The following is a 22,710-nucleotide window of genomic DNA, read 5'->3' on the forward strand; positions in this document are numbered from 1 at the left end:
CTGAGCCAGCTAAGCTGAAAGAAGTGGTTGCATATGAACCAAAAGGTCTAATTGCAGAGAGACAAAAAAAAAAAAAAAAAAAAAAAAAAAAAAAAAAAAAAAAACCACAACCACCCAGGGCTTCCTACATGCTGCATGCTGGGCAAGCAATGTGTCAACTGAGCTACAGTCCCAGGCCATTTCTCCTCTGCGTAGCCTAACCCTTCCACCCAAAAAGCTCAGCAGTCGGTCCTCCCACCTGCCAACTAAGCTAAAACCTACAGACCAAGGTTACCTTGGCTTGCAGCGAGCCAGATTCTTCATACAAAGCTACACCTGTATTCACCAAGGCTGGCATCTGTGGGACCACAGGGATCCTTGAGGATCCCTTTTTATGCTGCTCTCAAGAAGCCTTGGACCACTTTGGACCTTTTTGTGGCGGGCACACTAGCTCAACATGGTTCTGCAAAACCACAGGGCATCAGAAAGCAATCCAGAAAGCAGGCTGCAGAACCTAACAGAGATGCTGGGCAGCCCACTCTCCAGATCAGCCTGCTGGTGTCAGTGAGTGTCTTCAGGCTGAAAACCTGCCCGGATGGGGCTCTACCACTCATCCTGGCTGGACACTCGCTCACAACATCCTGAGAACCCCTGGCAGGGAGGGAGTTTTTTGTCCTGGAGAAGGGGTGACTTCTGCCCTCCACCTAGCAGAGCTTCTTGGGAGAGTGAATCACGGAGCAGAGCAGCGAACCCTCTTGATAGAGCCCTCCAGGGCCTTCCAGCTTCCTCGCTGGCGACAGAAGCCTCATTCCCAGGCTAGAGGTGGCCTTGTAACAGGACAGAAGGTTAGAAAAGACAACACGTGGGCCCAACAGGGGCGTCCAGATCCACGGGATAGGTCTGGGATAGGGTCTCCAGTAGAAGCTCCCCTTCTCACTGTCTCCGTCAACCCACTGTTTCCTCCTGCCACCGCAAGGTGGAAGGGGAAGCCCACAGCACACCTTGGCCTGGGCATCCTCCTGACCACGTGGTACACGGGAAGGGCCAAGCTGGGAGCTTGGGGCCCCCTACACACACCCTAACCGGCGCCTGCCAGGCCAGCCCGCCATTCAACTCCCCACCCTCACCCCCTGCCCACCTCCGCAACACACACAGACCCCTCCCAGCCTGTGACTGCCCCACCTGGACTGTTAGAACACCTCTGGGGCGGGGCCGGCCGCTGTCAAGGCCACGTGTAGGGCCTCAGGGGAGGAGGAGGACGGACGGAGGGCGGGCTGTTCTTAAAGGCGGGTCCTGAGGTTTGCTGGCGCCTGCTGTCCTGACTTACCTGAGTTCAGCACAGTTTGATCCTGGGAGCCGTAAGTGAGTGCAGCGGGAGCCGTGAATAGGTAGGTGCCTTTACTCATTGGAGTGTGGGTGGGGGAGCTCAGTCCAGAGCCTAAAGAGATCTAAGGCCGCAGCCGGGGTGCAGGGGTCTTGGTCTTGGCCTGGGGTCTTGGACACCTGATGAGAGCCTGGACAGCCCCAGGCGTCCTGACTCCCAGGCAGAGCTCTGAGACTGGCGGGACTAGGAGACTGTCCGCTGTCCCGCAGGCCCTGCCTGCTGCCCCAGGTGAGGCTTCCTGGATCTTGGGGAGGCAAAGGACAATGAGGAGGTAGGCTCAAATGATAGGGGTCCTGGGTTGTGCTTTGGGGAGACTGGGATTTCATCCTCTGCTTCCCCTACCTGGGCTTATATGAGGCCATAGTAAGTAAAAAAGAGCTCAGCAAAGGAAGATCATAGGACTTTCCTGTGCCCCAGAAGGTCCTTGCCCCGGAGTTTTGGGGAGGAGAAGAGAAAGAAACAGAGTTAGAATCTGAAGAGAAGGTAGGAGGGAGCTGTAAATAGGGCAGAGCTAACTGGAATCCTTCCTAAGACACAGGCCTCTGTGTGTGTGTGTGTGTGTGCCCAGGCACTCCTCCCTAAGACTTAGAGCTGAAAGGAATCAGCTAGAGAGGTGCACTGGGAAGACACGGGCTGTATAGCAACATCCCAGAGGAGCAGAGGAGCCTGTGTCTGGGACCAGGGATGACTTGGGAAGGTTCGATGAGAACCTACAGAAGGGCTTCCTGCCCTCGGCGTCTCCTTGGATTTTCAGTACCAGTTGGCTCCAGAATCCCAAAAGGGGGCCGAGGTAGGGGAGATCTTACGCCTGTGGGAAGAGAGCAGGGTGATCGTGGAGGACTGTCAGAGGCAAGAATACCCACCGTGAACTCCCGGACACACACTTGTAGCCTGGGCAAGTCCCTCAGCCTTGCCAGTACTCCCCCCTTCACCACTGTTGGGAAATAGAAGGAGTGTCAAGTGTCTTATTATCAGGTCATCATCAGATGGGAAAACCACTGAGATCTGTCTGGAGAGGCACAGGGACAGCCTCGGGATGAGCATGTGGGTAATCTCCAGTCCTGGTCGTGGGGGATACTCAGGTTCCAGTGCACCCTGCTCAGTGTCCCCAGCTTCCTCTGTAGGCCTGGCAGTGAACCCTGCAAGCTGCGCCTGCTCCCTGGACTCTTGGAGACTATGTGGGAAAAGCTGTGTCTTGCTTGGGCTCTGTGTCCTCAGCTGCCCCCAAGGAAGGAGCTCCAGCCAGCTCCCTTCCACTGCCATTTATAGATATGCTTCCCCACATGGCATCCCCACCCCTGGACCCAGCCAAGAAGTCAGATAACAAAGCCATAGGAGCCTGGGGTGAGGAGCCGAGCCAGGCGGGGTGTAGAGGCCAGGCTTTCTGTCATTTGGCATATCAGGGCCCCCTCTGTGTGTCCCTTCTGCCTTTGAACTCCATGTGGCTGAAGGAGTTAAGATTACCAAGGTCCAAAGCCTAGATTTGAATCCCAGATCTGAACCCTCTGTTGGTTCCTTTCAGGATTTTGTTGTTTATTTGGTTGGTTGGGTGGGTGGGTGGGTGGGTGGGTGGGTGAGTGGTGGGGGATTGAGACAGGGTCTCATGTGTCTCCAGCTGGCCGCGAGCTCTCTGTGTAGCTCCTCATCCTCCTGCCTCTACCTCTCTCTTGCTTGGATCACAGGTGTATACACCACACCCGATCCCTAAAACTTTATGGACGTTTGTGAGTCTGGGTAGCTTCAGGGGCAGAATGGATGGAGGGCAGAGGCTCTGGCTGGAATGCCAGCTGTACACAGCATGTTGGCCAGTACCTGGCACCTGATGGGGATGCTCTGTAGCTGGGAACCCCTTACGAGGGTGTCATACTCCATAAGCCCCCAATTTCTAATTCATCTCCGGAACTGTCCAGTGGTTTCCCATGCATCACCTTGTGGCTTCACGCTCTGACACGGGGAGGGAGGCAGCAAGGCTCAGGCTGCCAGAAGGACTAACAGCACGTTCCTGTCCCACCCAGTTTTCTCACTGGTCTGTCCTAGGACCTTTTACCTCCTCCCCTACACACCAATCCATGAGAAACAAGTATGTAGCATCAAGGTTAGACAACAGGAAGAACTTTTCACAGGAAAGGAGATAGCAAGTTAGGGCATTTCTTTTTCTGAACGAGCCCCGGGGGAGTGACTATCATCTGATCCTATCACTCCCCAGTGGCTCTCTTTTACCTCCTGGGTTTGAATTGTCAGCCCTGAGATGAGCCTAGGAGTCTCAGCAGAGTCTACCTAGCCCACCTGCCCCACCCTGCCCCTCCAGCCCAAGCGCCTCTGTTTCCTGGATACCTTTGACTTCCCATCTGGCCCCTGGGCCTTTGCACATGTCACATGCCGCTTTGAACACTGCCTTGCCTCCTCATTCTTACCCACCATGCTCAGCTAGCTCCCTCTTTTCTGCTTTGCATGTCTCCTTCCTTCTCCACAGAAGTCCTCCCTGGCCTTCCCAGCGGGGCCATGGAATCTCCTTCGTGTCCCCTTCCTCTGTACCTCTGCTCTTTTTATTGCAAAATGGGACAATAGTGGTACCTATCTCATCAGGTTGTTACAACAACTTGAAGGGGCTTTTTGTATAATTCTCAGGGCCTCTGAACTTAGTAGTTCCCCACACACATCAGCCCACATCTGTTTAGAAATACGCGCATGACATAGTAAGCGATTGGCAATCATCCTTTTCAGTCACCTAACCGTCACTTGCCTAGGCTTAGATCTACCAGACACTGTCCTAAGCATACGATTAAGGCTAGCTCATTTGTCAAATGAAGGAACTAAGACAGGGAGAAAAATTATTTCCTTTGTCCAAACTTACACAGTCAGTGAGTGTCAAAGCCAGGAAACCAACTGGGCCTTTAACTGAATGAGATGCTTTGTTCTTCACTGAGAACCCAGGCAGGGGCTTCACCTACAGATGGCACTCAGATCACACCCTCCTCTTTCAGGTCTTTGGAGCTCTTGGGAGCAGGCTATAGCTCTGGGGTAGAAGTGAGGCTGATCAGAAGCCAAAAGCGCTGGACTCACGGCCGCATCATGTCCAGCTCCCTGCTGGCTGGAGGTCATGTGGTCAGCTTGACTCCCCACGAAGAATCCAGGATGGCCCTGCACCCAAGCTCCAACCCCAGCCTCCCAGCACTGTGTCCTTACTACACCACAGAGAGCTGGGGAACCCAGCCTCTGATGGCCCCCACACTCTGCAAAGGCACCTCCAGCAGGTTCCAGCCTGCTCAGCAAACAGAAGCCAAAGCTCACTGCCCCCTGCAGCACCCTGGGGAGCAGGCCTCAGGGACCTCACAGGACCTCGACTCCTGCATTGACTTCTCACTGGAGACCCTCAACCAGATGATCCTGGAACTAGACCCCACCTTCCAGTTGCTTCCCTCTGGGACTGCTGGTCCCCAGGCTGAGCAGGCCAGCAGCATCACTTCAAGGAGCAAGAAGGAGGAACCTGAAGCCTTAGGTAAGGATTTGGGGCATAAGCAAGAGGGAAGCTGGGAGACAGAACTCAATCAAATAGGGGCTCTTCTACGAAATTTGAGGTGCAGGGGTTCTTGTCCTGTGAGGAGTACAATGAGCCCTAAACAAACTTCTGACCTTTCTGATTTCTCTGCTGCACAAAAGGCATAAATACAGATTTCCCTCACCAACCAACTCTGCCTGGTCCCTGAGTTTGGAAACTGGTAGACTCCAGTTTCATATGGTTTTTATGAGAACTCAGATGTGCTGGTCCATGTAAGCAGCTTCCACAACGATGTGCACATAGTAAGAGCTTCCTAAGTGCAGAGTCCTTGGACCTTACTTAAGCTCTTGATGTTACTCTTTATAGCCTAAGTCTGGTCTCCTAAAATTATTGCAGGATTTCTAGATGGTCCCCGATCCCTGCTTAGGGGAACATCTCTTGAGAAAGGCCCAAGATGGATGGGATGTGATAGAGGCAGAACACAAGAAGTAGGATGCTGATTCCCTGTTTGGGAAACACAAGTCCCAATCTGAAGCTTCTGCCCATTCCCATGGTGTAAATTCTCCCAATTCCGAGCTACTGACGGGACGTCACCGAGCGTACAATTGAAAGTGAAGTAGTCCTGCTCTGTAGAACAGCACTATACATCAGAGGCCATAGTGGCACACACCTAGACGCTCACTCTGCACGGGGGTGGAGGGGTCTTGAGTTCTAGGCTAGCCTGCACCACATAGCAAGGCCCTGTCTCCAAACTGGGGGGGGGGGGGGGTTTTTAAAGTGGGAGGGTTTTTTAAAGCTGGGAATGTAACTCAGTGATAACCTAAACTGCCCTCAGCACAAAAGAAATAAAATCTCACTGTACCAATACAATAACCATAAAATCTCAGCCTGCATTATAGTAAGAGAGCGAGGATGTGTATGGGTTTGGGGTGTGTCTGACCTTCCGTATTACACACATATATTTTCATTTTTTATATTCTTTTAAATCTTCTGGAGACAAGAGTCTGTGTAGCCCAGCCTAGTTCTTACCAGTCCACCTCCCCTCCTGAACAACTGGTCAGCTTTCGTTTTGAATGTCAGCTATTTCAGTATCAGTTTGCAGAATGCAGCTGCTAATAATGACCAAGTTCGGCAACCAGCTAGACAACATCAGAAGCCTGCAGTCTCCAGCTCCTAACAAGCTGGTACAAGCTGACACCAGCACACACAGCCAGGGGAATCTGGGAAGCCCTGGGTGCTGATTCGGTTCCCCACACTTGAAACATCTCGAGGGTATTCTGGGAGTGAGGGAGCAGCAGAGGCATCCGTCAAACAGATGGAAAGGTCAGGTCCCCGGAGGTCAGATAGCAGGGGGTGCACACAGAAGCCAGGCTAACATCCACTTCCTGAGCGTTTGCTGCATGCTAGGCCCTGTCTCTCTGCTGAGTGCCTTCTACAGGATCTCATGTAGCCCAGGCTGGCCTCAATCGTGCCAGGTAGCCCAGGATAACCTTAAATTTCTCATATCCTCCTGCCTCCTCTTCCCAAGCGCTAGGATTACAGATGTGTACCTCCATGATTGACTTGTATGGAATTTTCCTATCCTACCCCATTGAGAGGAGAATTTGACTTCACTGTACAGATGAAAAACTAAGTTAACATGGGCTTGAGTAGGGAACCTGTTTAGCCTGACCCCTGGGTTCAGGCTGACCTGATGCAAGCTATTGACGTCACCTCTATGTCTTTGATTCCTCATCTATAAAATGGACAAAATAAAGAGTTCCTACCTCCAAGAGTACAGCGATTAAGAGAAAGGATTTGTTGCCTGTTTGTCACAAGTCTTGGTGAGCCATGGTAGAGTGGGGGGGGGGGGGATTGCCTGTACAGCCAGCCCCAGGGCAGTTTAGATTCTGAGATAGAAGTCGGCACAGCACCCAAGCCTTCTGGCACCCATCAGGGGATCCTGGCCTCCCACTGCTTCCCCTCTTCCTGCCAAGCCTATTACAGGAGCTGTCTTCTCCTGCAGCAGCCTTCTGCTGCTGAAGGCCAGTCATGGGCATAGCACTGCGGGGAAGTGCTTTAGACCTAATTACCGTTGGCAGGAGCCAGCCCAGGGTTTCAATGTTCATGCCCCAAGGCAGGGATTCCACCCGGCCAAGACCAGTTGGGGCAAGATCAGTATTAGGAGTCCGCAGGTACAGGGTGGGGTGCAGAGTAGACTACAACCAGCTCTTCCTCCGCTGAAGGCTTGGTGAAGAGCAGATGACTGTCAAGGCAGTGGTCCCCATCCTCAGATTGTCCAGGGACAGCCTGTCACCCGAAGCATGGGTCCATCCAACTCTGGGGAACAAAGAGTACAGGAAGGTTGGCAGTGACCAGGAGGTCCTTACTGCCCTCCGCCATGCCACCTCCTCCTTCTCCTCCTTTAAAAAAAAAACAAACAAACAACAAATTCTTGCTCTTTAGTCCAGGCTAACCAGCAACCAGTCTCTCTCTAGAGTTCTGGACCACAGGCACCCTCATCTCCAACCCCTACTCACATGCTTCTCACAGAACTCCCTCCTAAAACATCAGGGCAAGGTCAGCACCCCCTCAAGGGGCTGGTCTTCCCTTACCAAGAGTGGCAGATACCACACCACAGGCCCGCTATGCCCATCTCAGTCTCCCCAAACCCTCCAGTGGGCCACTGTTGCTGGCAAGAAGGATTTCACAGTCCGGGACACTGCTGAGAATTCTGGGTGAGGTCCCTTACATCTTCACATCCTTAGAGTGGATTCTACCCCCCCAAAACTCCCGCATACACCCTGGTGCCACATCCCATCCATCCTCCTTCGAGGCACCCTGTCATCAGGAAGCGGCAGAGGCTCACCTCCTCGCTTGGTAAAGCTGGAGCCATCCTCTCGTGACTCCCTAGACACATCTGAATAGATTGTTCGTGGAGATTAGCTCCTAAGATGCAGAGTCCCTGCAGCTGCCATGAAGGAAATCACAGGGGTCTTGTTTTATAGATGTGTTAGCTGAGGTTGAGGAAGGAAGCCATGGTCCTACCAAGTGGCAGATCAGGCTGTTTCTAATCCTTAAAGCCCTTGTTTCTGTCTGTCTCCTTAAACTGGAGTTTCCTTAGAGGAAGCCAACAGGCTTCTCCTCTGAAATGCCCCCCGCCCCCCAGCACCTTTCTGAAACTCTGTCAGTACCCCCTTCCTTGCCTCCTGTTCACCTCTCCTTAGACTCGTCCTTCAGAGTCACCACCCCAGAGGGATCCTGGCTCCTAGACCCAAACACCATCTCCCTTATCCTCTCTACGACCTCCCACCCCATCCTTGGATCAGGTCCCCACATTTCATTTTCCAGCAGTTTCTGCCAGGCAAGGCTGTTTGCCAGTCCCAAGGGCAGGCTGTTTAATAACTGTCTCTCCTCCCCCCACCCACATGCCCTCCCTTCACTGGCCAGGCCTGCGGCTGGCGCCTGCATCCACCCTACACTGCCGGGACTTGCCCCACAGGCCTGTAAACAGCGGCTGCACCCCAGGGATGGGGTGGGAGCCTCCACCTCCCCAACCATATCCACCTCAGGACAAGGAGTGGGGGTGTGAGTCACAGCACAGGCCCCTCCCACCCTGCTCAGCTCCCAGGCAAGGTCTTAGATATTTTTATGACCCATGAAGTTGGGGGCTAGGAGCCTCACCAGGTCAAGAGACCCACTCCAGAGAAGACAAACACCAGAAAGGCCTTAGAATGGGATCCCAAAGAGTTCTTCTAGAAGAGGCCACAAACACAGCTCAGGGGCAGAAATTGGGGCCCTCCACTCCTTTAGTTCTGTGGCATTGAACAACTCACTCAGCCTAGCTGAACCTTGAGTTCTTATTGGTTACACGGGGATCAATAGCATTTTCATAGAGCTGCTGTAACAGGCAGGATATGCTATGTTGCATGCTAGCAATTGCCTGTCTTTGGCAAAAATGATGCAAGAAACCTCAACTCCTACTTTCACTTAATCTCCAACCCCAGTTACCTCCTCTGTAAAACCAATGTCTGAACTACCCAAGGGCCATGCTGAGGGTTAGCGGTGGTTATGGGCATAAACAGTATAAAGTCTTTATAAATATAGAAGCTAGCCAGGTGGTGCATGCTTTTAATCCCAGCAGCACTTGGGAGGCAGAGGCAGGCGGATTTCTATGAGTTCAAGGCCAGCCTGGTCTACGTAGTGAGTTCTAGGACAGCCAGGACTGTTACACAGAGAAACCCTGTCTCAAAAAAAATCAATCAATTAATAAATAAATTCAAAAATAGAAGCTGGGGCTAGGGGTGCAGCTCAGTAAAAGGCCTGGCCTAGCATTCATGAAGCCCTGGGTTCTATCCCCAATACTCCAGGTGACACATTAAAAACTAGATACGGTGGCTTCTACCTGTGCTCACTGAGAAAGTAGAGACAAAACTATCAGAATCAGTTCAAGGCTATCCTGGGCTACATGAGGAGTTTGGGTCTAGATTGTATCTCAAAAGGTTTTGGTTCGGTTTGGTTTTCAAGACAGGGTTTCTCTGTGTAACAGCCTTGGATATACTGGAACTCGGTTTGTAGTCCAGGCTGGCCTTGAACTCAGAGGGATCCGTCTGTCTCTGCCTCCCAAGTGCTGGGATTAAAAGGGTGCATCATCACCACCACCCAACAATTTTTTTTAAAGTGAAGGAAAGAAACCTGCCAGCCTCCTGGAAAACTCTCTGTCACTCACTCTCACAGCCTCTGAGAGCCTACAATGCAGTTCCCCGAGTCTCCTCTGTCGCTCCATTCTCTTAAGCCAAAGATCCCCATTTCAGCTAGTGAGGGCCTCTCACTGGAACACCTGGTAGGGAATGCTCTTTCTGTGAGGAGGCCTGCTGAGAACCTGGCTCCAGTCACCCATGTTTGCTCCTCAGCACCACCCTAGAGGGCTGGGTCTAGATCACCGCTTTGCAGATAAGGAAACTGAGGCCAAGAGAGGTCTGGAAAGTTACTCAGTGCCTCCTGGCTAGAAAGAGGTAACATCAAGATTCCCGCCCAAGTTTGTGTGGCTGCAAAGCCAGGCTGTCTCTGCATCCCCTGAACCAGCAAGCCCGAGTCAGCCCACCAGCCCTGTGCATGCCCACTTCCACCCAGGACCCCGGGTTCAGGCACCACGGGCTCATGGGAAGGAACCATGAGTACCCAGGGCAGGCTGGACTCCACAGTTCTGAATAGGGAGGGATGAGCTATTGTTAGTAAAGTGAGTGCTCTCCAGGACCCTACCCTAATTTCCATCCTGGGAAACCATGGATAGGATTCATGACCCTCTAGAGGGGGGACAGCTTGTGCACCCCCAGTTTCCACCACCTTTGCCAGACAGCGCTCCACCCATTGATTCTCTCTGACTCCTGCCTCTCACCAATGCTTTCTTTCTCCCCTCACCTCCAACAAAGATATAAAGTACATCGAAGTGACCTCCACCAGATCAAGATGCTTCGACGGTCCCCAACGCTGCTCCAGCCCGTGTGTGACTCCACCCTTTGGCTCCCCACGCAACGGCAGCCTCCTTTTCTCCAGAGACATTCCCCGAGAGACTCGAAGCAGCAGCGAGAGCCTCATCTTCTCTGGGAACCAGGGCAGGGGTCCCTCTCCCCATACCCCATCTTCCCTTAGCAGTTCCAGCTCTGGCCTGGAGAGCAGGGCCTCAGTCTCCCCACTGGCCACTCCTCCAGGTTGGGAGAAAGGACCAAGGGCCCCACAGCGGGGCAGCAGGGTCTCTGTGCTGTCAGCCAGCCCCACGTCAGATGTCAGCTATGTATTTGGAAGGTAAGTTCACGACATTGCATGCATGGTAACACACACATGGACATGGACACACACACACACAACAGTTCTGTTCTGTGAGCAAAATGTATGGGCATCAAGAATAGAAGAATACACGTTGTCTGGGCTGTGGTGGCACACTCCTTTAATCCCAACACTTAGAAGGAAGAGGTAGGTGGATCTCTGTGAGTTCAAGGCCAGCCTGGTTTACAGAGCTAGTTCCAGGACAGCCAGGGCTACACAGAGAAACCCTGTCTAGGAAAAGAAAGAAAACAAAAAAGAATACATGTCTTTTCTACGGTCACAGCCATTTCTATCTCAAATTCCCCTCAAAGCATTTAGATCATAATTCAGTGTTCTCAACTCATGGCTTCCATTGACCTTTTGAGAATACAGTACTACGTTAATGAGACTCACCTGTCTTCTTCCCAGCCCCCACATGACCCATCTGGAGGAAGGGTCTTTAAAATTCGGGGGTGGGACCTGGAGAGGTAGCTCAATGGTTAAGAGCACTGCCTGCTCTGGCTTAGGACCCGGGTTCAGTTCCCAGCCCCCACACCACAGCTCACAATCGTCTGTGCTCCGGTCCTGGGAGATCCAGTGCCCTCCTCTGACCCCCACACACAGCACACAGGCACACCACAGGCGAGACCCTCACACACATAAAATAAATAATTCTTTAAAATTAATAAATAAATCTCAGGAGTATAAACAGACTTGGGAGGCTGAGATGAAACATCTAGGAATGAAAGCCCCCCCCACACACACACACTCCCTGTGCCACTGACAAAACCAGGTAGGAGGCGCCAACCCCCTGGGCAGGGATCCCAGCTCACTGATCTTAGGCCTCCCAGTAGAATCGCACAACAGCCCATCCTGCTCCAGGATAACCAAACCACAAGACCTCAGTCCCACACACCAACTCCAAAGGCATTGGCCATGGTGGTCCCAGGCATAGGAACCAGGGATCCACCACCATGCTTGCTGGCCTAGCGGTGTTAGCCTCCTCCAGTAGAACGCTGCCTCGTACCAGCCACAGGCATGTCCGGTCCAGGTGCAGCAACCTCTCGGCAGGCCTTTTGAGATTTCTGGGGCGTGGAGATCCTCCTGTCTGTGATGGCTCTGTCAGATCAGCCTGACTGGGAAAGCAGGAAAAACCCAGGCCAGCCTAACTGCTGGAGGTTAAACCCACCAGTCAGCTTAAATGACAAAAGGTCCCCCGGTTCTAGGAAGGTTCTATACCCCATTGCACCCTTGAAATTCAGATGGGGGTACTCTTTGCTCTGGGTTTGGGGTGAGTGTATATGCAGTGCTCTATTTGACCCCAGATAAGGCCCCCAGATGGCTAGATTCCAGAACACAGCGCTGGTCCCCAGTCACCACCTGACACCTAATACTCCACCTGCTTTCTTCTGCAGCAGCCAGTCCCTCCCACACTCAAGCCTCTCCAGTTATCAGTCGTCTTCGCGATCCTTGGCGAGTCCAGCCAGCTCCTCTTCCAGCCTCCACAGCCTGGACCGAGGGTCCCCGTGTGTGAGACCTGGTGATGCCCAGGCTCCCAGCAACCCAATACCGAACATGGGCCAGCCCCAAGCGGCCTACTGTCCTCCAGTAGCCAAGGAGCAGGCCAGCAGTTGCCCCGCTTCTGTCACCAACTCCATGGTGGACGTACCCATTGTACTAATCAATGGGTGCCCAGAACCACAGTCTCCCCCAGCCTGGCAGACACCAGGACACCAGGGCTCTGTCCAGCCTCGGGCTGCATCTCCCAGCCACCCCTGTCAGGCTACCAAGAGCCACAGCCAGACTCTGCCAGATGGTCCTGTCACTGCATCTCCAGACGGTATGTTGTAATCCAACACCTTTAGCATCGGAGGATTTAGTTAAGAGGACTAGTCAAAGACCAAGGGGACTTGGCGACAGGCAGTTAACACTTTTATCGACTACCCGCTTTTATTGACTGCCACAATGTTGGTGCACCAAGCATTGTGTCAGGGTGTGAGGATACACAGATGGACACAGTCTAGAAAGAGTGATCCAACCCAAGACCTACCATAGAGTAGGGTCCTTGCAGAGGTATAGACACTTCACAGGTGACAGATGAAGGAGTGGATTAGGCAGCTTGGAGAATGGAGGAGGTGACGCTGAAGCTAGCCAGCACCCAGAGGAAGGGATAAAAGGCATTCCTTGCAGAGATAGCTGTGACCTCATAGCGAGGGCAGTGTGCCCGCACAGCAAAGCAAGGAAACTTGTGGGATGTTAGGTGCAGGTCACTGGGAATAGTGGCAGATTGTGGCAGAGTGGCAGAGGACAAGCTAAAAAGTGGGTTGTACTCTTTAGACAACAAGGGCCATTTTACTCTTTAGACAATAAGACACTGAAGCAGGGAAGAGGATGTGGGGTCAGCAGTGCAAACGTAATGGTTCACCATGGAAGCTGCCTGGCAGAGGGTTATGAGACTGGAACCGGAGCTGGGCCACTGGAGAGAGGGAGGAAACAGAACTAGGCAACCCTCAGGCAATCTGAACAAGATGCGTGGTGACTGACTGGCTAACCCAAGGAGAGCCAGAGAGTCTATCGGTCCTCGCTCTGACGTTCACGGATGACAAGACCATAGCGGGCAAGCGGGGAATGGAGACAAGGCATTCCAACACAGATGGCTGAAAACCACAAAATAGCAAACACCCTTCTTCCCGGAGCCTGTGACTATAGACATCCAAAGAACCCAAAGCAGTAAACACAAGCTCAGCTGGAGCACCCTTGGGGTACACACCTCCCATGAGCAGAGACCCAAGGACTTAGTCCCAGACTCTCCTCCCTCAGCTATCTGGAGGCAGATTCTGGAAAACAGGAGAAAATAGCACCTCAGCCAGGTCTTTCAAACAACAAACTCTATCTATTACTGGGGGGCCCCACATGTCACAAAGCACATGCGAAGGTCAAAGTACTTTTTTAAGTGGGTCGACTCCTTCCACCTTTACGTGAGTCCAAGGGATCAAACTCAGATTGTCAGACCCGCATGCCAAGAGCTATGACCCACTGAGCCATCCTGCCAACTCTATTTCCAGCTTTTGTGATAGGGTTTAATTCTGTAGCCAAGCTGGCTTTGACCTCAATGCAATCCTCCTGCCTCAGCTTCCCAACTTCTGGGATGACGGCCATGAATCACCACCTGGTTTTATGGGGTGTTAGGGATCGAACCCAAGGCTTCATGTGTGCTAGGCAAGCACTCTACCCACTGGGCCACGGCTCCGGTGGGGTTTTCCTCTTTAGGCCATTTAGAGAGACCCTGGTCATGGACTCCTAAAGGACAAGTGGAATAGGATCCCTGGGAAGAAGAGCAGGACAGGTCTCCAGCATTCTCCCCCATTGTCTCTCAGCCACCCTCTACCCAGTTTACAGAGTGCCCTTCTCTGCCTGTCTCCAGGTGCTGCCAAGGGCATGCAGCCCACCATGAAGTTCGTGATGGACACATCCAAATACTGGTTTAAGCCAAGCATTACTCGAGAGCAAGGTAAGGCCAGCACTATATTTTAGGGGACAAGTGTCCCCATAATTATGTCTGGCGAGTACTAAGAAGCAGGGAGATAGGGTCCTGGGTCACGGTGGTAAGGAAGGTGGACAATAGCAGCCCATGGAAGGGTGGGTGACCTGCTGGCCTTATTAGGAATTAGGAAGTAAGCAAAACCTGCAGAAAGTAGACAGGAGCAAGGACTTCCTGGGGACAGAAGGTTGTGTGACTTCTCTGGGAGGACCCTGTGGGGATGGGCAGAGAGAGGGTCCGTATAGAGTGGATCAGCCTCTAACCAAGCACTGTTCCAGCGATTGATCTGCTGAGGAAGGAGAAACCAGGTGCTTTCGTCATCAGGGACAGTTCCTCCTACCGGGGTTCCTTCGGCCTTGCCCTGAAGGTACAGGAGACGCCAGCTTCTGCCCCAAACCGACCAGGTACGTGCCTTTTGCTTGATCACCTCAGAGTCCTCACCATGGTGGACTCTGTCCCAGTTTGACAGTGACGATCAGGATGACTCCCAGGAAGAGAGTCTACCTCCTGGCTCTCCCAGCTGCCCTCCAACACCTAGGCACCATGAGGAGCATCTCTGAATGCCTGAGATGCCCCTGCCTTCTCAAATTACCTGTTCCACCCTTTAAGGATGGAGGAGAAAGGTCCCAGCCTCTCGTCAGGCTGCTATCTTCTGAGCACTTCTGTCTAGCCTGGATTTATCTCCAGGAACCTAATATGACTAATGTATGCGTGGTCTTATCACACTCCCAATAGCTTATCGTTCTTGTAATAACTTACCACGTGTTCAATAGCTCATCCTGCTGGGCGGTGCCCTTTGATCCCAGCACTCGGGAGGCAGAGGCAGGCCGATCTCTGTGAGTTCGAGGATAGCCTGGTCTACAGAGCGAGTTCTAGGACAGACAGGGCTACACAGAAACTCTGACTTGTTAAAAAAAAATAGCTCATCCTGTGTGGGAGAGCTTATCACGTGTGTAACTGCTAATCACATGTGTGTGATAGCGTGTTTGCTATCGTAAGATCTCATGGACTTATCTGGTAACTCAGCACACACATCTCTGAGGGGTCTACCGCATGCCAGACCCTGTGTAAGAACTAGGCATGTAGGGGACTTACTCCCATGCGGAAACCACCTCATTGGGGAGTTTAGGTGAGAAAAAATAGCAACCATGCTACGAGGTCCCAGGGTTACAGTCCCCTCACTTAAGCCTAAGGGTGAGTGAGTCTCAGGAAGTGAATGACACCCCCCCCCAGGAATTAAGACATAGAATGAGGACGGACTACCCAACCTTGTGTTCTTAGCAAGGGTTTGGGGGGTTGGCTCAGTGGTAGAGAGAGTGCCTAATAGGGGTTACAGCACAGCAGAGGGTGAGGAGTGGAGGGGGCCATCAGCCACCTCTGGGGCGGGTGCTGGTTTTCAAGGAAGCTTTTCAAAGAGCCTCCCAAGAGCCCAAATGGAGGAGGAAGCTGTGGTTGGTGAGGTCAAAGGGCACTCTGCTGCCTGTCAAAGCCGGCCTTGTCCCTGAGGCTGATGGGAAATAATGGCACCTGGGATGGGCTGGGGCCATTTCTAAACACAGCCTCATCTGAGCGAAGTGGCTGCCACTTTGGAGCCCGTGAACACAGGCTTCCTAGGTGCAGCTCCACAGAGAGGCAGAGGCTCCTGCGAACCTCAGAAGGATCTGGAAGAAGTGGGCAGGATCTCCTGCGGGCCAGGCTTTGGCCAACATCAAGATCTGAAACAAAACTCCTTCCTTCTTTGTCCAGGTGAGGACAGTGCTGACCTTATACGTCACTTCCTGGTGGAGTCTTCAGCCAAAGGGGTGCATCTGAAAGGAGCAGATGAGGAGCCCTATTTTGGTAAGCCTCCCCAGCCTCTGCAGCCTCTCTACCCTCCCCAGCTTCCCTAGTCTCTGCAGCCTCCACAGCTTCCCTAGCCTCCCCAGCCTCTCTCCCCTACCTCCCCAGCCTCCACTCTCCCCAGCCTCCCCAACCTCCACCCTCCATAGCCTCCACAGCCTCCCTAGCCTCCAGGCCTTCCCAGCCTCCAGGCCTCCAGGATGTGGTCTCCTGCACTGTGAAGGGTGCTGGGAAAGCCCTACTTACTTACTCAGGGCTTCCTGCTCCTTTGTAGGGAGCCTCTCTGCCTTCGTGTGTCAACACTCCATCATGGCCCTGGCCCTGCCCTGCAAGCTCACCATCCCACAGAAAGGTAGGTGGCTGGGTCACACCTGTGGGCTCTTACTAAAAGTGGCTACCGAAGTGGTCACTTCAACCTTGTTTATGACTTATTTTAGGGTCGGTATGACAAGGGTCTGATCTGGACTAGGTCCATGTCTCTCCATTTTCCGCCTGTGAGAATTTAAGGATGTCCACTCCTCTGAGCCCCCAGTGCCCACCACACACACACAAATAAGAACTTGTTTTTGGTTTTTTGTTTTGGTTTGGTTTGGTTTTGGTTTTTCAAGACAGGGATTCTCTGTGTAGCTTTGGCTGTCCTGGAACTCACTTTGTAGACCAGGTTGGCCTCAAACTCACAGAGATCCTCCTGCTTCTGCCTCCCAGGTACTGGGATTAAAGGCGTGCGCCACCCCTACCCTACAAGAACAACCATCTTTTAGATGACCCAAAGTGTCAGCACCCAGATTCAATGAGATTGTTCAGGCAAGGCATACACCACAGTGCCTGGCCCGGAATAGACCTCAGAGCAGCAGTTCTTACCTGTGGGTCGTGACCCCTGCAGGGGTGAGGAGGGGTCAGATGAACCTTTCACAGGGGCTGCATGCCAGATATTTACATTATGATTCATTACAGTAGCAAAATTACAGTTACGAAGTAGCAATGAAAATAATGTTATGGTTGGGGGGTCACCACAACATAAGAAACTGTATTAAAGGGTCACAGCATTAGGAAGGTGGCATTAGGTCACTGGCTTAGAGGGTGAATAGCCTTCTTGAAAGCACTGAAGAGCCTAAATCTAACAGTCGGGGTGAACAAATCTGGTATTATCCCCCCCCACATACCGCCTCCACCACCCTTATAACCCATAGGTAAGCGTTGAGGCTGCAGTCTTTCCCTGTAGTTCCAGCACTTGGGAGGCCGAGGCAAGGTGACCAGGGACTTGAGACTACACAGTGAGTTCCGGTCCAGTCAGCGCTAGGTAATAAGACTGATAAAAAAGAAGGCAGAAAGGAAAAGAGGAAAGGGTGGGGGAGGGAATTAATGAGGTTCTAGGCTTACTTAGTTCTGCAGCCTCATCCACAGCCTGCAGCCCCCTAGGCGCTCCCAGACCCAGAGGGTCATCTCAGTTGTGCAGGAGGAAGGTGGAGCAGGTGCAGGAAGAGCCCTAAACAAGCGATGGAGACACAGCACCCCTACTCTGCAAAGAAGAGGATGGGGGGCAGGGTCCAAAAGAAAAGGTCAGGGGCTTGTGTGGACAGGGTCAGAGCAGCAGGCCCAGACCTGGGAAGCTGTCAGGGAGAGGTGGGAAGGGATCAAAAGGCTAGCAAGCTAGGCAAAGTGGTCCTCCTGGCTCTAATTGAGGCAATCACACCTGGCTTCCCAGCCTGTCACTTCCTGAAGGTAGGGGTGGCTGTGGGAGGTGTTCAAAGGGATTCTTGCCGGCTGCTCTCCTGAGAGAGATCTACTTGCTCTTCCCTCTCCCCTGGGGTGTCTCTGTTCAGAACTGGGAGGCACAGAACCAGCGCTGGAGTCCCCCACGCATGGCCAGACCTCTTGCCTGAAGATATCAGCTGGTGAGTGGTATAGGGGAGGTACCGCGTTCACCGCACCCTGGAGACCACTTCCCAGCCCCATGAACACACACGCACACAGACTCACACAAGCCCACACATGCTTCCCATTACTGCTTTGTTTCTGCAGCCTTAACAGCCCACGGCACACCCCCTCCTCGGCCTCATAAACCAAGGAGATGAGAGGCTGCCGCTGTGGGCCAGTGGGGAGGAAGAGGACTGGGCACGGGGGAGGGAGACTGGGAAGGGAGACAGGGGAGGGTTCTGGTAAGCCAACACTCTTGCACATATTGTACACATATCTGTAATAGTGTCTCTCTGCCCTGGGGGTGGTCTCCAGGTCTGGATCCTCTGTTGGGGGGCCGAGGGGATGAGGTCTGAATCTTAAGGGTTTCAATGCTCCCCACTTCCAGAGGCCAAGTATCCATTAGCACTCAGTAGCGGCTCCTACTTTGTGACCTCCTCCCCCTAAGCACAGTGGCTCCCCTCCCCCTGTTCTTTCTCTCTCTCCCTATTCTCACCAAAGGGGGGTGGGTGGGTAGATCATAAAATAGAGGAAAAGAAGTTCTGATCACCCTCGGACTCCTAGTCTGTTTGGTGAGAGGCATTCCCTCTGCCCTGTTCCTGTCCCCAGACCCGAGCCCAGCGATCCATACACATTATAAGACCCTGGCTACAGACCCTTCTCAATATCTGCATCCCATAGGCTGCCACACCCTGTACCTGAGCTCGGTGAGCGTGGAGACCCTGAGCGGAGCCCTGGCTGTGCAGAAGGCCATCTCAGTCACCTTGGAGAGGGATGTCCTCCCCACACCTACTGTGGTCCATTTCAAAGTCACTGAACAGGGCATCACTCTGACAGATGTCCAGAGAAAGTAAGGGCCTCTCCTGGCTCCTGGGCTGCAAGCCTAACAGAGCAGCGCTGGAGGGAAGGTGGGGGACAGAGGTCAGCGCCCCAGATGAGAAGGGCTAGCAAATGCTGGGTGACACCAGACAAGGTCCCTGCCTTCCCTAGGCCTCCGTAATTGGAACCAACAGGGTTTAAGTTAGGCAGTTTTCATTGGGTGCTGATTAAATCTGTATATAGGCCAGACACTAATGACTCCTCAGACCGTGCAATGAGCTCGCCCCAGGACTTGGAGACTCAACCTAGCCAAAGCCTTCCCTAATTTAACCAGGCAAGAGTAGACCAAGCTGTAACTCCTGGCCTCACAAAATGAATGCCATGGGGGTGGGTGGCAGAAGACCCCAGCAGAAGAGCATAAGGCAGATCTATTCCATGGGAGGAGAAAGTGAGGGAGAAACCAGGATGGGTTGTAAGAATCCTACTAGGACAGGACGTGTGAGCTTCGGGGGACCCAGAAATGCTGAAATGGGGGCACGGCGTAGGAATAGACCCTCATCAGCCTGACTTTTCTTCCTGCATCCACCCAGGTTGTTTTTCCGACGCCACTACCCACTCGCCACCCTCCGCTTCTGTGGAATGGACCCTGAGCAACGGAAGTAAGTTCAAGGCTGAGTTAAGCTAAGAAGGCCGCTCCAGGCCTAGCTGACTTCCACGGTACCTGGATTGAAATAGCAGAGGTGGCCTGTGAACCCTAAGAGGTCAGGGATCAGGCCAGGTCGGGCATGGCAGAGGTGGAAACATGATTCCCACTGTTTATCAGAGTCCTGAGGAGCAGGGCAGAGCCCCGTCACTCACTCCTGTTGTGTCCCTTTCTTTCAGGTGGCAAAAGTACTGCAAAGCTTCCAGGTAAGCCCCTCCCACCACTCAGTGGCTCTAAGAGGTGGCCATGTGCCAGGGTTCCAGACCTGACAGAAAGAGGGCAGGCCAAGTTTGGCAGCACACACCTGTAATCCCAGAATTTCGGAGTCTGAGGCAGGAGGATTACTATGAATTTGAGGCCAGTTCCAGCTAGCCTCGTCTGTGTAGTCAGTTCCAGGCTATACATAATAAAACCCTATTGTAGGCAGAGGAGGTTTCTGTCCTGCCAGCCAGCTCCCAGATAACCACACAGAGACTTATTAACTATAAATGCTCGGCCGATAGCTTAGGCTTGTTACTAACTAGCTCTGACAACTTAAATTAACCCATGTTTATTAATTCACATGCTGCCACATGGCTCATGGCTTATTACCTCATTCTCTACACATCCTGCTTCCTCTGCTTCTGGCTGGCGACTCCGCCCTTCTTCCCAGAATTCTCCCAGCTTGACTCTCCCACCTAACCTCTTCCTGCCTAGCTATTGGCCAGTGAGCTCTTTATTAAATCAATGAGAACAACACATCTTCATAGTGTACAAGAGGATTATTCCACAGCGCCATATCTCAATAGAAATAAAGGAAGGAGGGGGGAGGGAGGGAGGGAGGGAGGGAGGAAAGAAGGAAGGAAAGATGGAGGGAGGGAGGGAGGAAAGAAGGAAGGAAAGATGGAGGGAGGGAGGGAGGGAGGGAAGGAAGGAAGGAAGGAAGGAAGGAAGGAAGGAAGGAAGGAAGGAAGGAAGGAAGAGGGTTTCCATTTTGGTCTTAGGAGCCAGTGTGGTATGGCTCTTATGAGATCCCCCAATCTGGAGCCCGAGGTGTTATACCAGAGGCACAGGTTGTATCTCAGAGCTGTAGGGATGATTATCAAGTACATTCTTGCCCCAGTGGATATTCCAAGTCTTGTCTTCAGGAAACCCCATTCAAAATGGAGACCCTGAGTCTGAAATAAATGCTTGCCCAGTTGGCCAAGGGAGGCACCTTCTTCCTTTAGCTGTCCTATTAAAAGGAGGTACTGAAGTGCTGGGGAGGTCACCCAGTGAGGAAAGTATCTGCCACTCAAGCATGAGGACATGAGGTCAGAGCCCCAGAACCCATATGAAAAGCCATATAACTCCAGTGCTGGGGAGGCAGAGACAAGCGGATCCCTGGTGCTCATTGGCTGGCCAGCCTAGCCAATGGGTGTGCTCTAGATTCAGTAAGAAACTTTGTCTCAAAATTAGTAGAGAGCAATCGAGGAAGACATCCAACACCAACCTCCATACACATGTATGGACGGACACATGCCGTGTCCCCGCAAACAAGTACATACCACACACACACACACACACACACACACACGATACAGTACACGAGTGTCCTCCCCTTCCAACACCCCCCTCAGCATGATGCCTCTCCTCCCTAGCCCACATCCCCACAGACTGTCTTCTCTCACCAGGATCTTTGGGTTTGTGGCCAAGAGCCAGACAGAGACACAAGAGAACGTGTGCCACCTCTTCGCAGAGTACGAAGCAGTCCAGCCAGCTCTCCAGGTCATCAGCCTGGTGACTGCTCTGCTCCAGGATGCAGACAGGGTGTAGGAGAAGGGAGCTGCCTATGGACCTTCCCTGACATCTCAAGAGACTTTCCCTGGCCATGCCGCTGTGGCCACATCGACAGACTTGACTGACGAACCTGAGGACAGAGCAAGTTGAAGCCTTTGAGCCTGCTGTGACGTTCAGCAGTAACCTTCACCCAGTTCTTGGGCCTCAGGCTCTTCAATTATATATAAAGAGACCCATCCACAAGAAAACGGTCCCTTGAGCCCGGCGGTGGTGGCGCACGCCTTTAATCCCAGCACTCGGGAGGCAGAGGCAGGCGGATCTCTGAGTTCGAGGCCAGCCTGGTCTACAAGAGCTAGTTCCAAGACAGGCTCTAGAAACTACAGGGAAACCCTGTCTTGAAAAAAAAAAAAGAGAGAAAAAAAAAAAGAAAACGGTCCCTTGGAGACTCAGCTGGGAATCTTCAGTGTATTCCTCCATGCTGCTGAAGCCCACCCACATCCAAGACTCCCTGTGTAAAAATTGCCTGCAACGTTGCTCTGGCTTCATCAGCTTGAACTCTCTCTACGTGGCAGATTGAGCCAGAGACCTATGACCCCTGCAAACCGTAAACAACAGGTGCCGGGTCAGAACTCATAGGCTCCCTGGCTGGAAGCCGGTGATGGTGTGTGCAGTTTGGGGACAGGTTCGATTTCCCACACACCTGTCCCTTCTCTGCTGGCCCAGGATTCTTTTGTTTTCAAGAGATGGAAAGGTTTGGGGGCTATGAACGTAACTCAGTTGCTAGAGGGTTTGCCTGACAAGGACAAGGGCAGTGGTGGGTGCTGAAAATCCCAGCGCTTGAAGAGGCAGGAAGATCAGAAGTTCAGGGTCATTCTTAGCTACATAATGAGTTTAGGTCAGTCTATGCTACATGAGACCTTGTTGAGGGAAAGAGAAAGAAGCAGAGAGAGAGAGAGAGAGAGAGAGAGAGAGAGAGAGAGAGAGAGAGAGAGAGAGAGAGAGAGAGAGAGAGAGAGAGAAAGTTTAAAGTTTTCATAGATTGGGGCTGGAGAGATGGCTTAGCGGTTAAGAGCACTGCCTGCTCTTCCAAAGGTCCTGAGTTCAACTCCCAGCAACCACATGGTGGCTCACAACCATCTGTAATGGGGTCTGGTGCCTTCTTCTGGCCTGCAGGCATACACACAGACAGAATATTCTATACATAATGAATAAATAAATAAATATTTTTTAAAAAAAGTTGTCATAGATTTCACCCAATGAGTGTCACAGCCTTCACCTGCAGAGACCACACTCCCAATTTGGGTCTGGGGGTACCACTCCAAGAAGGAGCTGCTGTGGGAAGAGGGTTTCAAAAGGGCAGGTGCCTGAAAGGTCCAAAATCTATGATGGAGAGGAGACAGGGTCAAGGGCCTCAGCCAGAGCAGACCTGTCAGCCACAGTGCGTGTACCCTATAGCGCAACTCATTTCAGCTTGCTTAGCTTGCTTT

At 52.5% G+C, this 22,710-nt stretch overlaps 1 protein-coding gene across 1 annotated transcript; it reads left to right on the forward strand.

Moving 5' to 3' along the window:
• The first annotated feature begins 1,330 nt into the window (after positions 1–1,330).
• Tns4 (tensin 4) lies at positions 1,331–21,518 on the forward strand. Its single transcript, XM_038328348.1, has 13 exons — positions 1,331–1,367; positions 4,348–4,862; positions 10,274–10,646; positions 12,062–12,486; positions 14,071–14,157; positions 14,466–14,591; positions 15,934–16,026; positions 16,301–16,378; positions 17,850–17,921; positions 18,625–18,793; positions 19,353–19,421; positions 19,645–19,671; positions 21,118–21,518. Exons 2-13 carry the CDS (start codon positions 4,436–4,438, stop codon positions 21,257–21,259), a joined length of 2,088 nt encoding a protein of 695 aa, XP_038184276.1. The 5' UTR covers positions 1,331–1,367; positions 4,348–4,435; the 3' UTR covers positions 21,260–21,518.
• The last annotated feature ends 1,192 nt before the right edge of the window (positions 21,519–22,710 follow it).

This window comes from Arvicola amphibius, chromosome 4 (assembly GCF_903992535.2).
Source record: "Arvicola amphibius chromosome 4, mArvAmp1.2, whole genome shotgun sequence".
In the NCBI taxonomy this organism is placed as follows: Eukaryota; Metazoa; Chordata; class Mammalia; order Rodentia; family Cricetidae; genus Arvicola; species Arvicola amphibius.

Bases quoted from the DNA above. Each gene is read 5' to 3' on its own strand.
- Tns4 (XM_038328348.1), top strand. From the start codon at position 4,436: ATGTCCAGCTCCCTGCTGGCTGGAGGTCATGTGGTCAGCTTGACTCCC. The intron at 12,487-14,070 runs GTATGTTGTAAT...GCCTGTCTCCAG, and splicing joins TGTCACTGCATCTCCAGACG to GTGCTGCCAAGGGCATGCAG. The intron at 19,422-19,644 runs GTAAGTTCAAGG...CCTTTCTTTCAG, and splicing joins ATGGACCCTGAGCAACGGAA to GTGGCAAAAGTACTGCAAAG.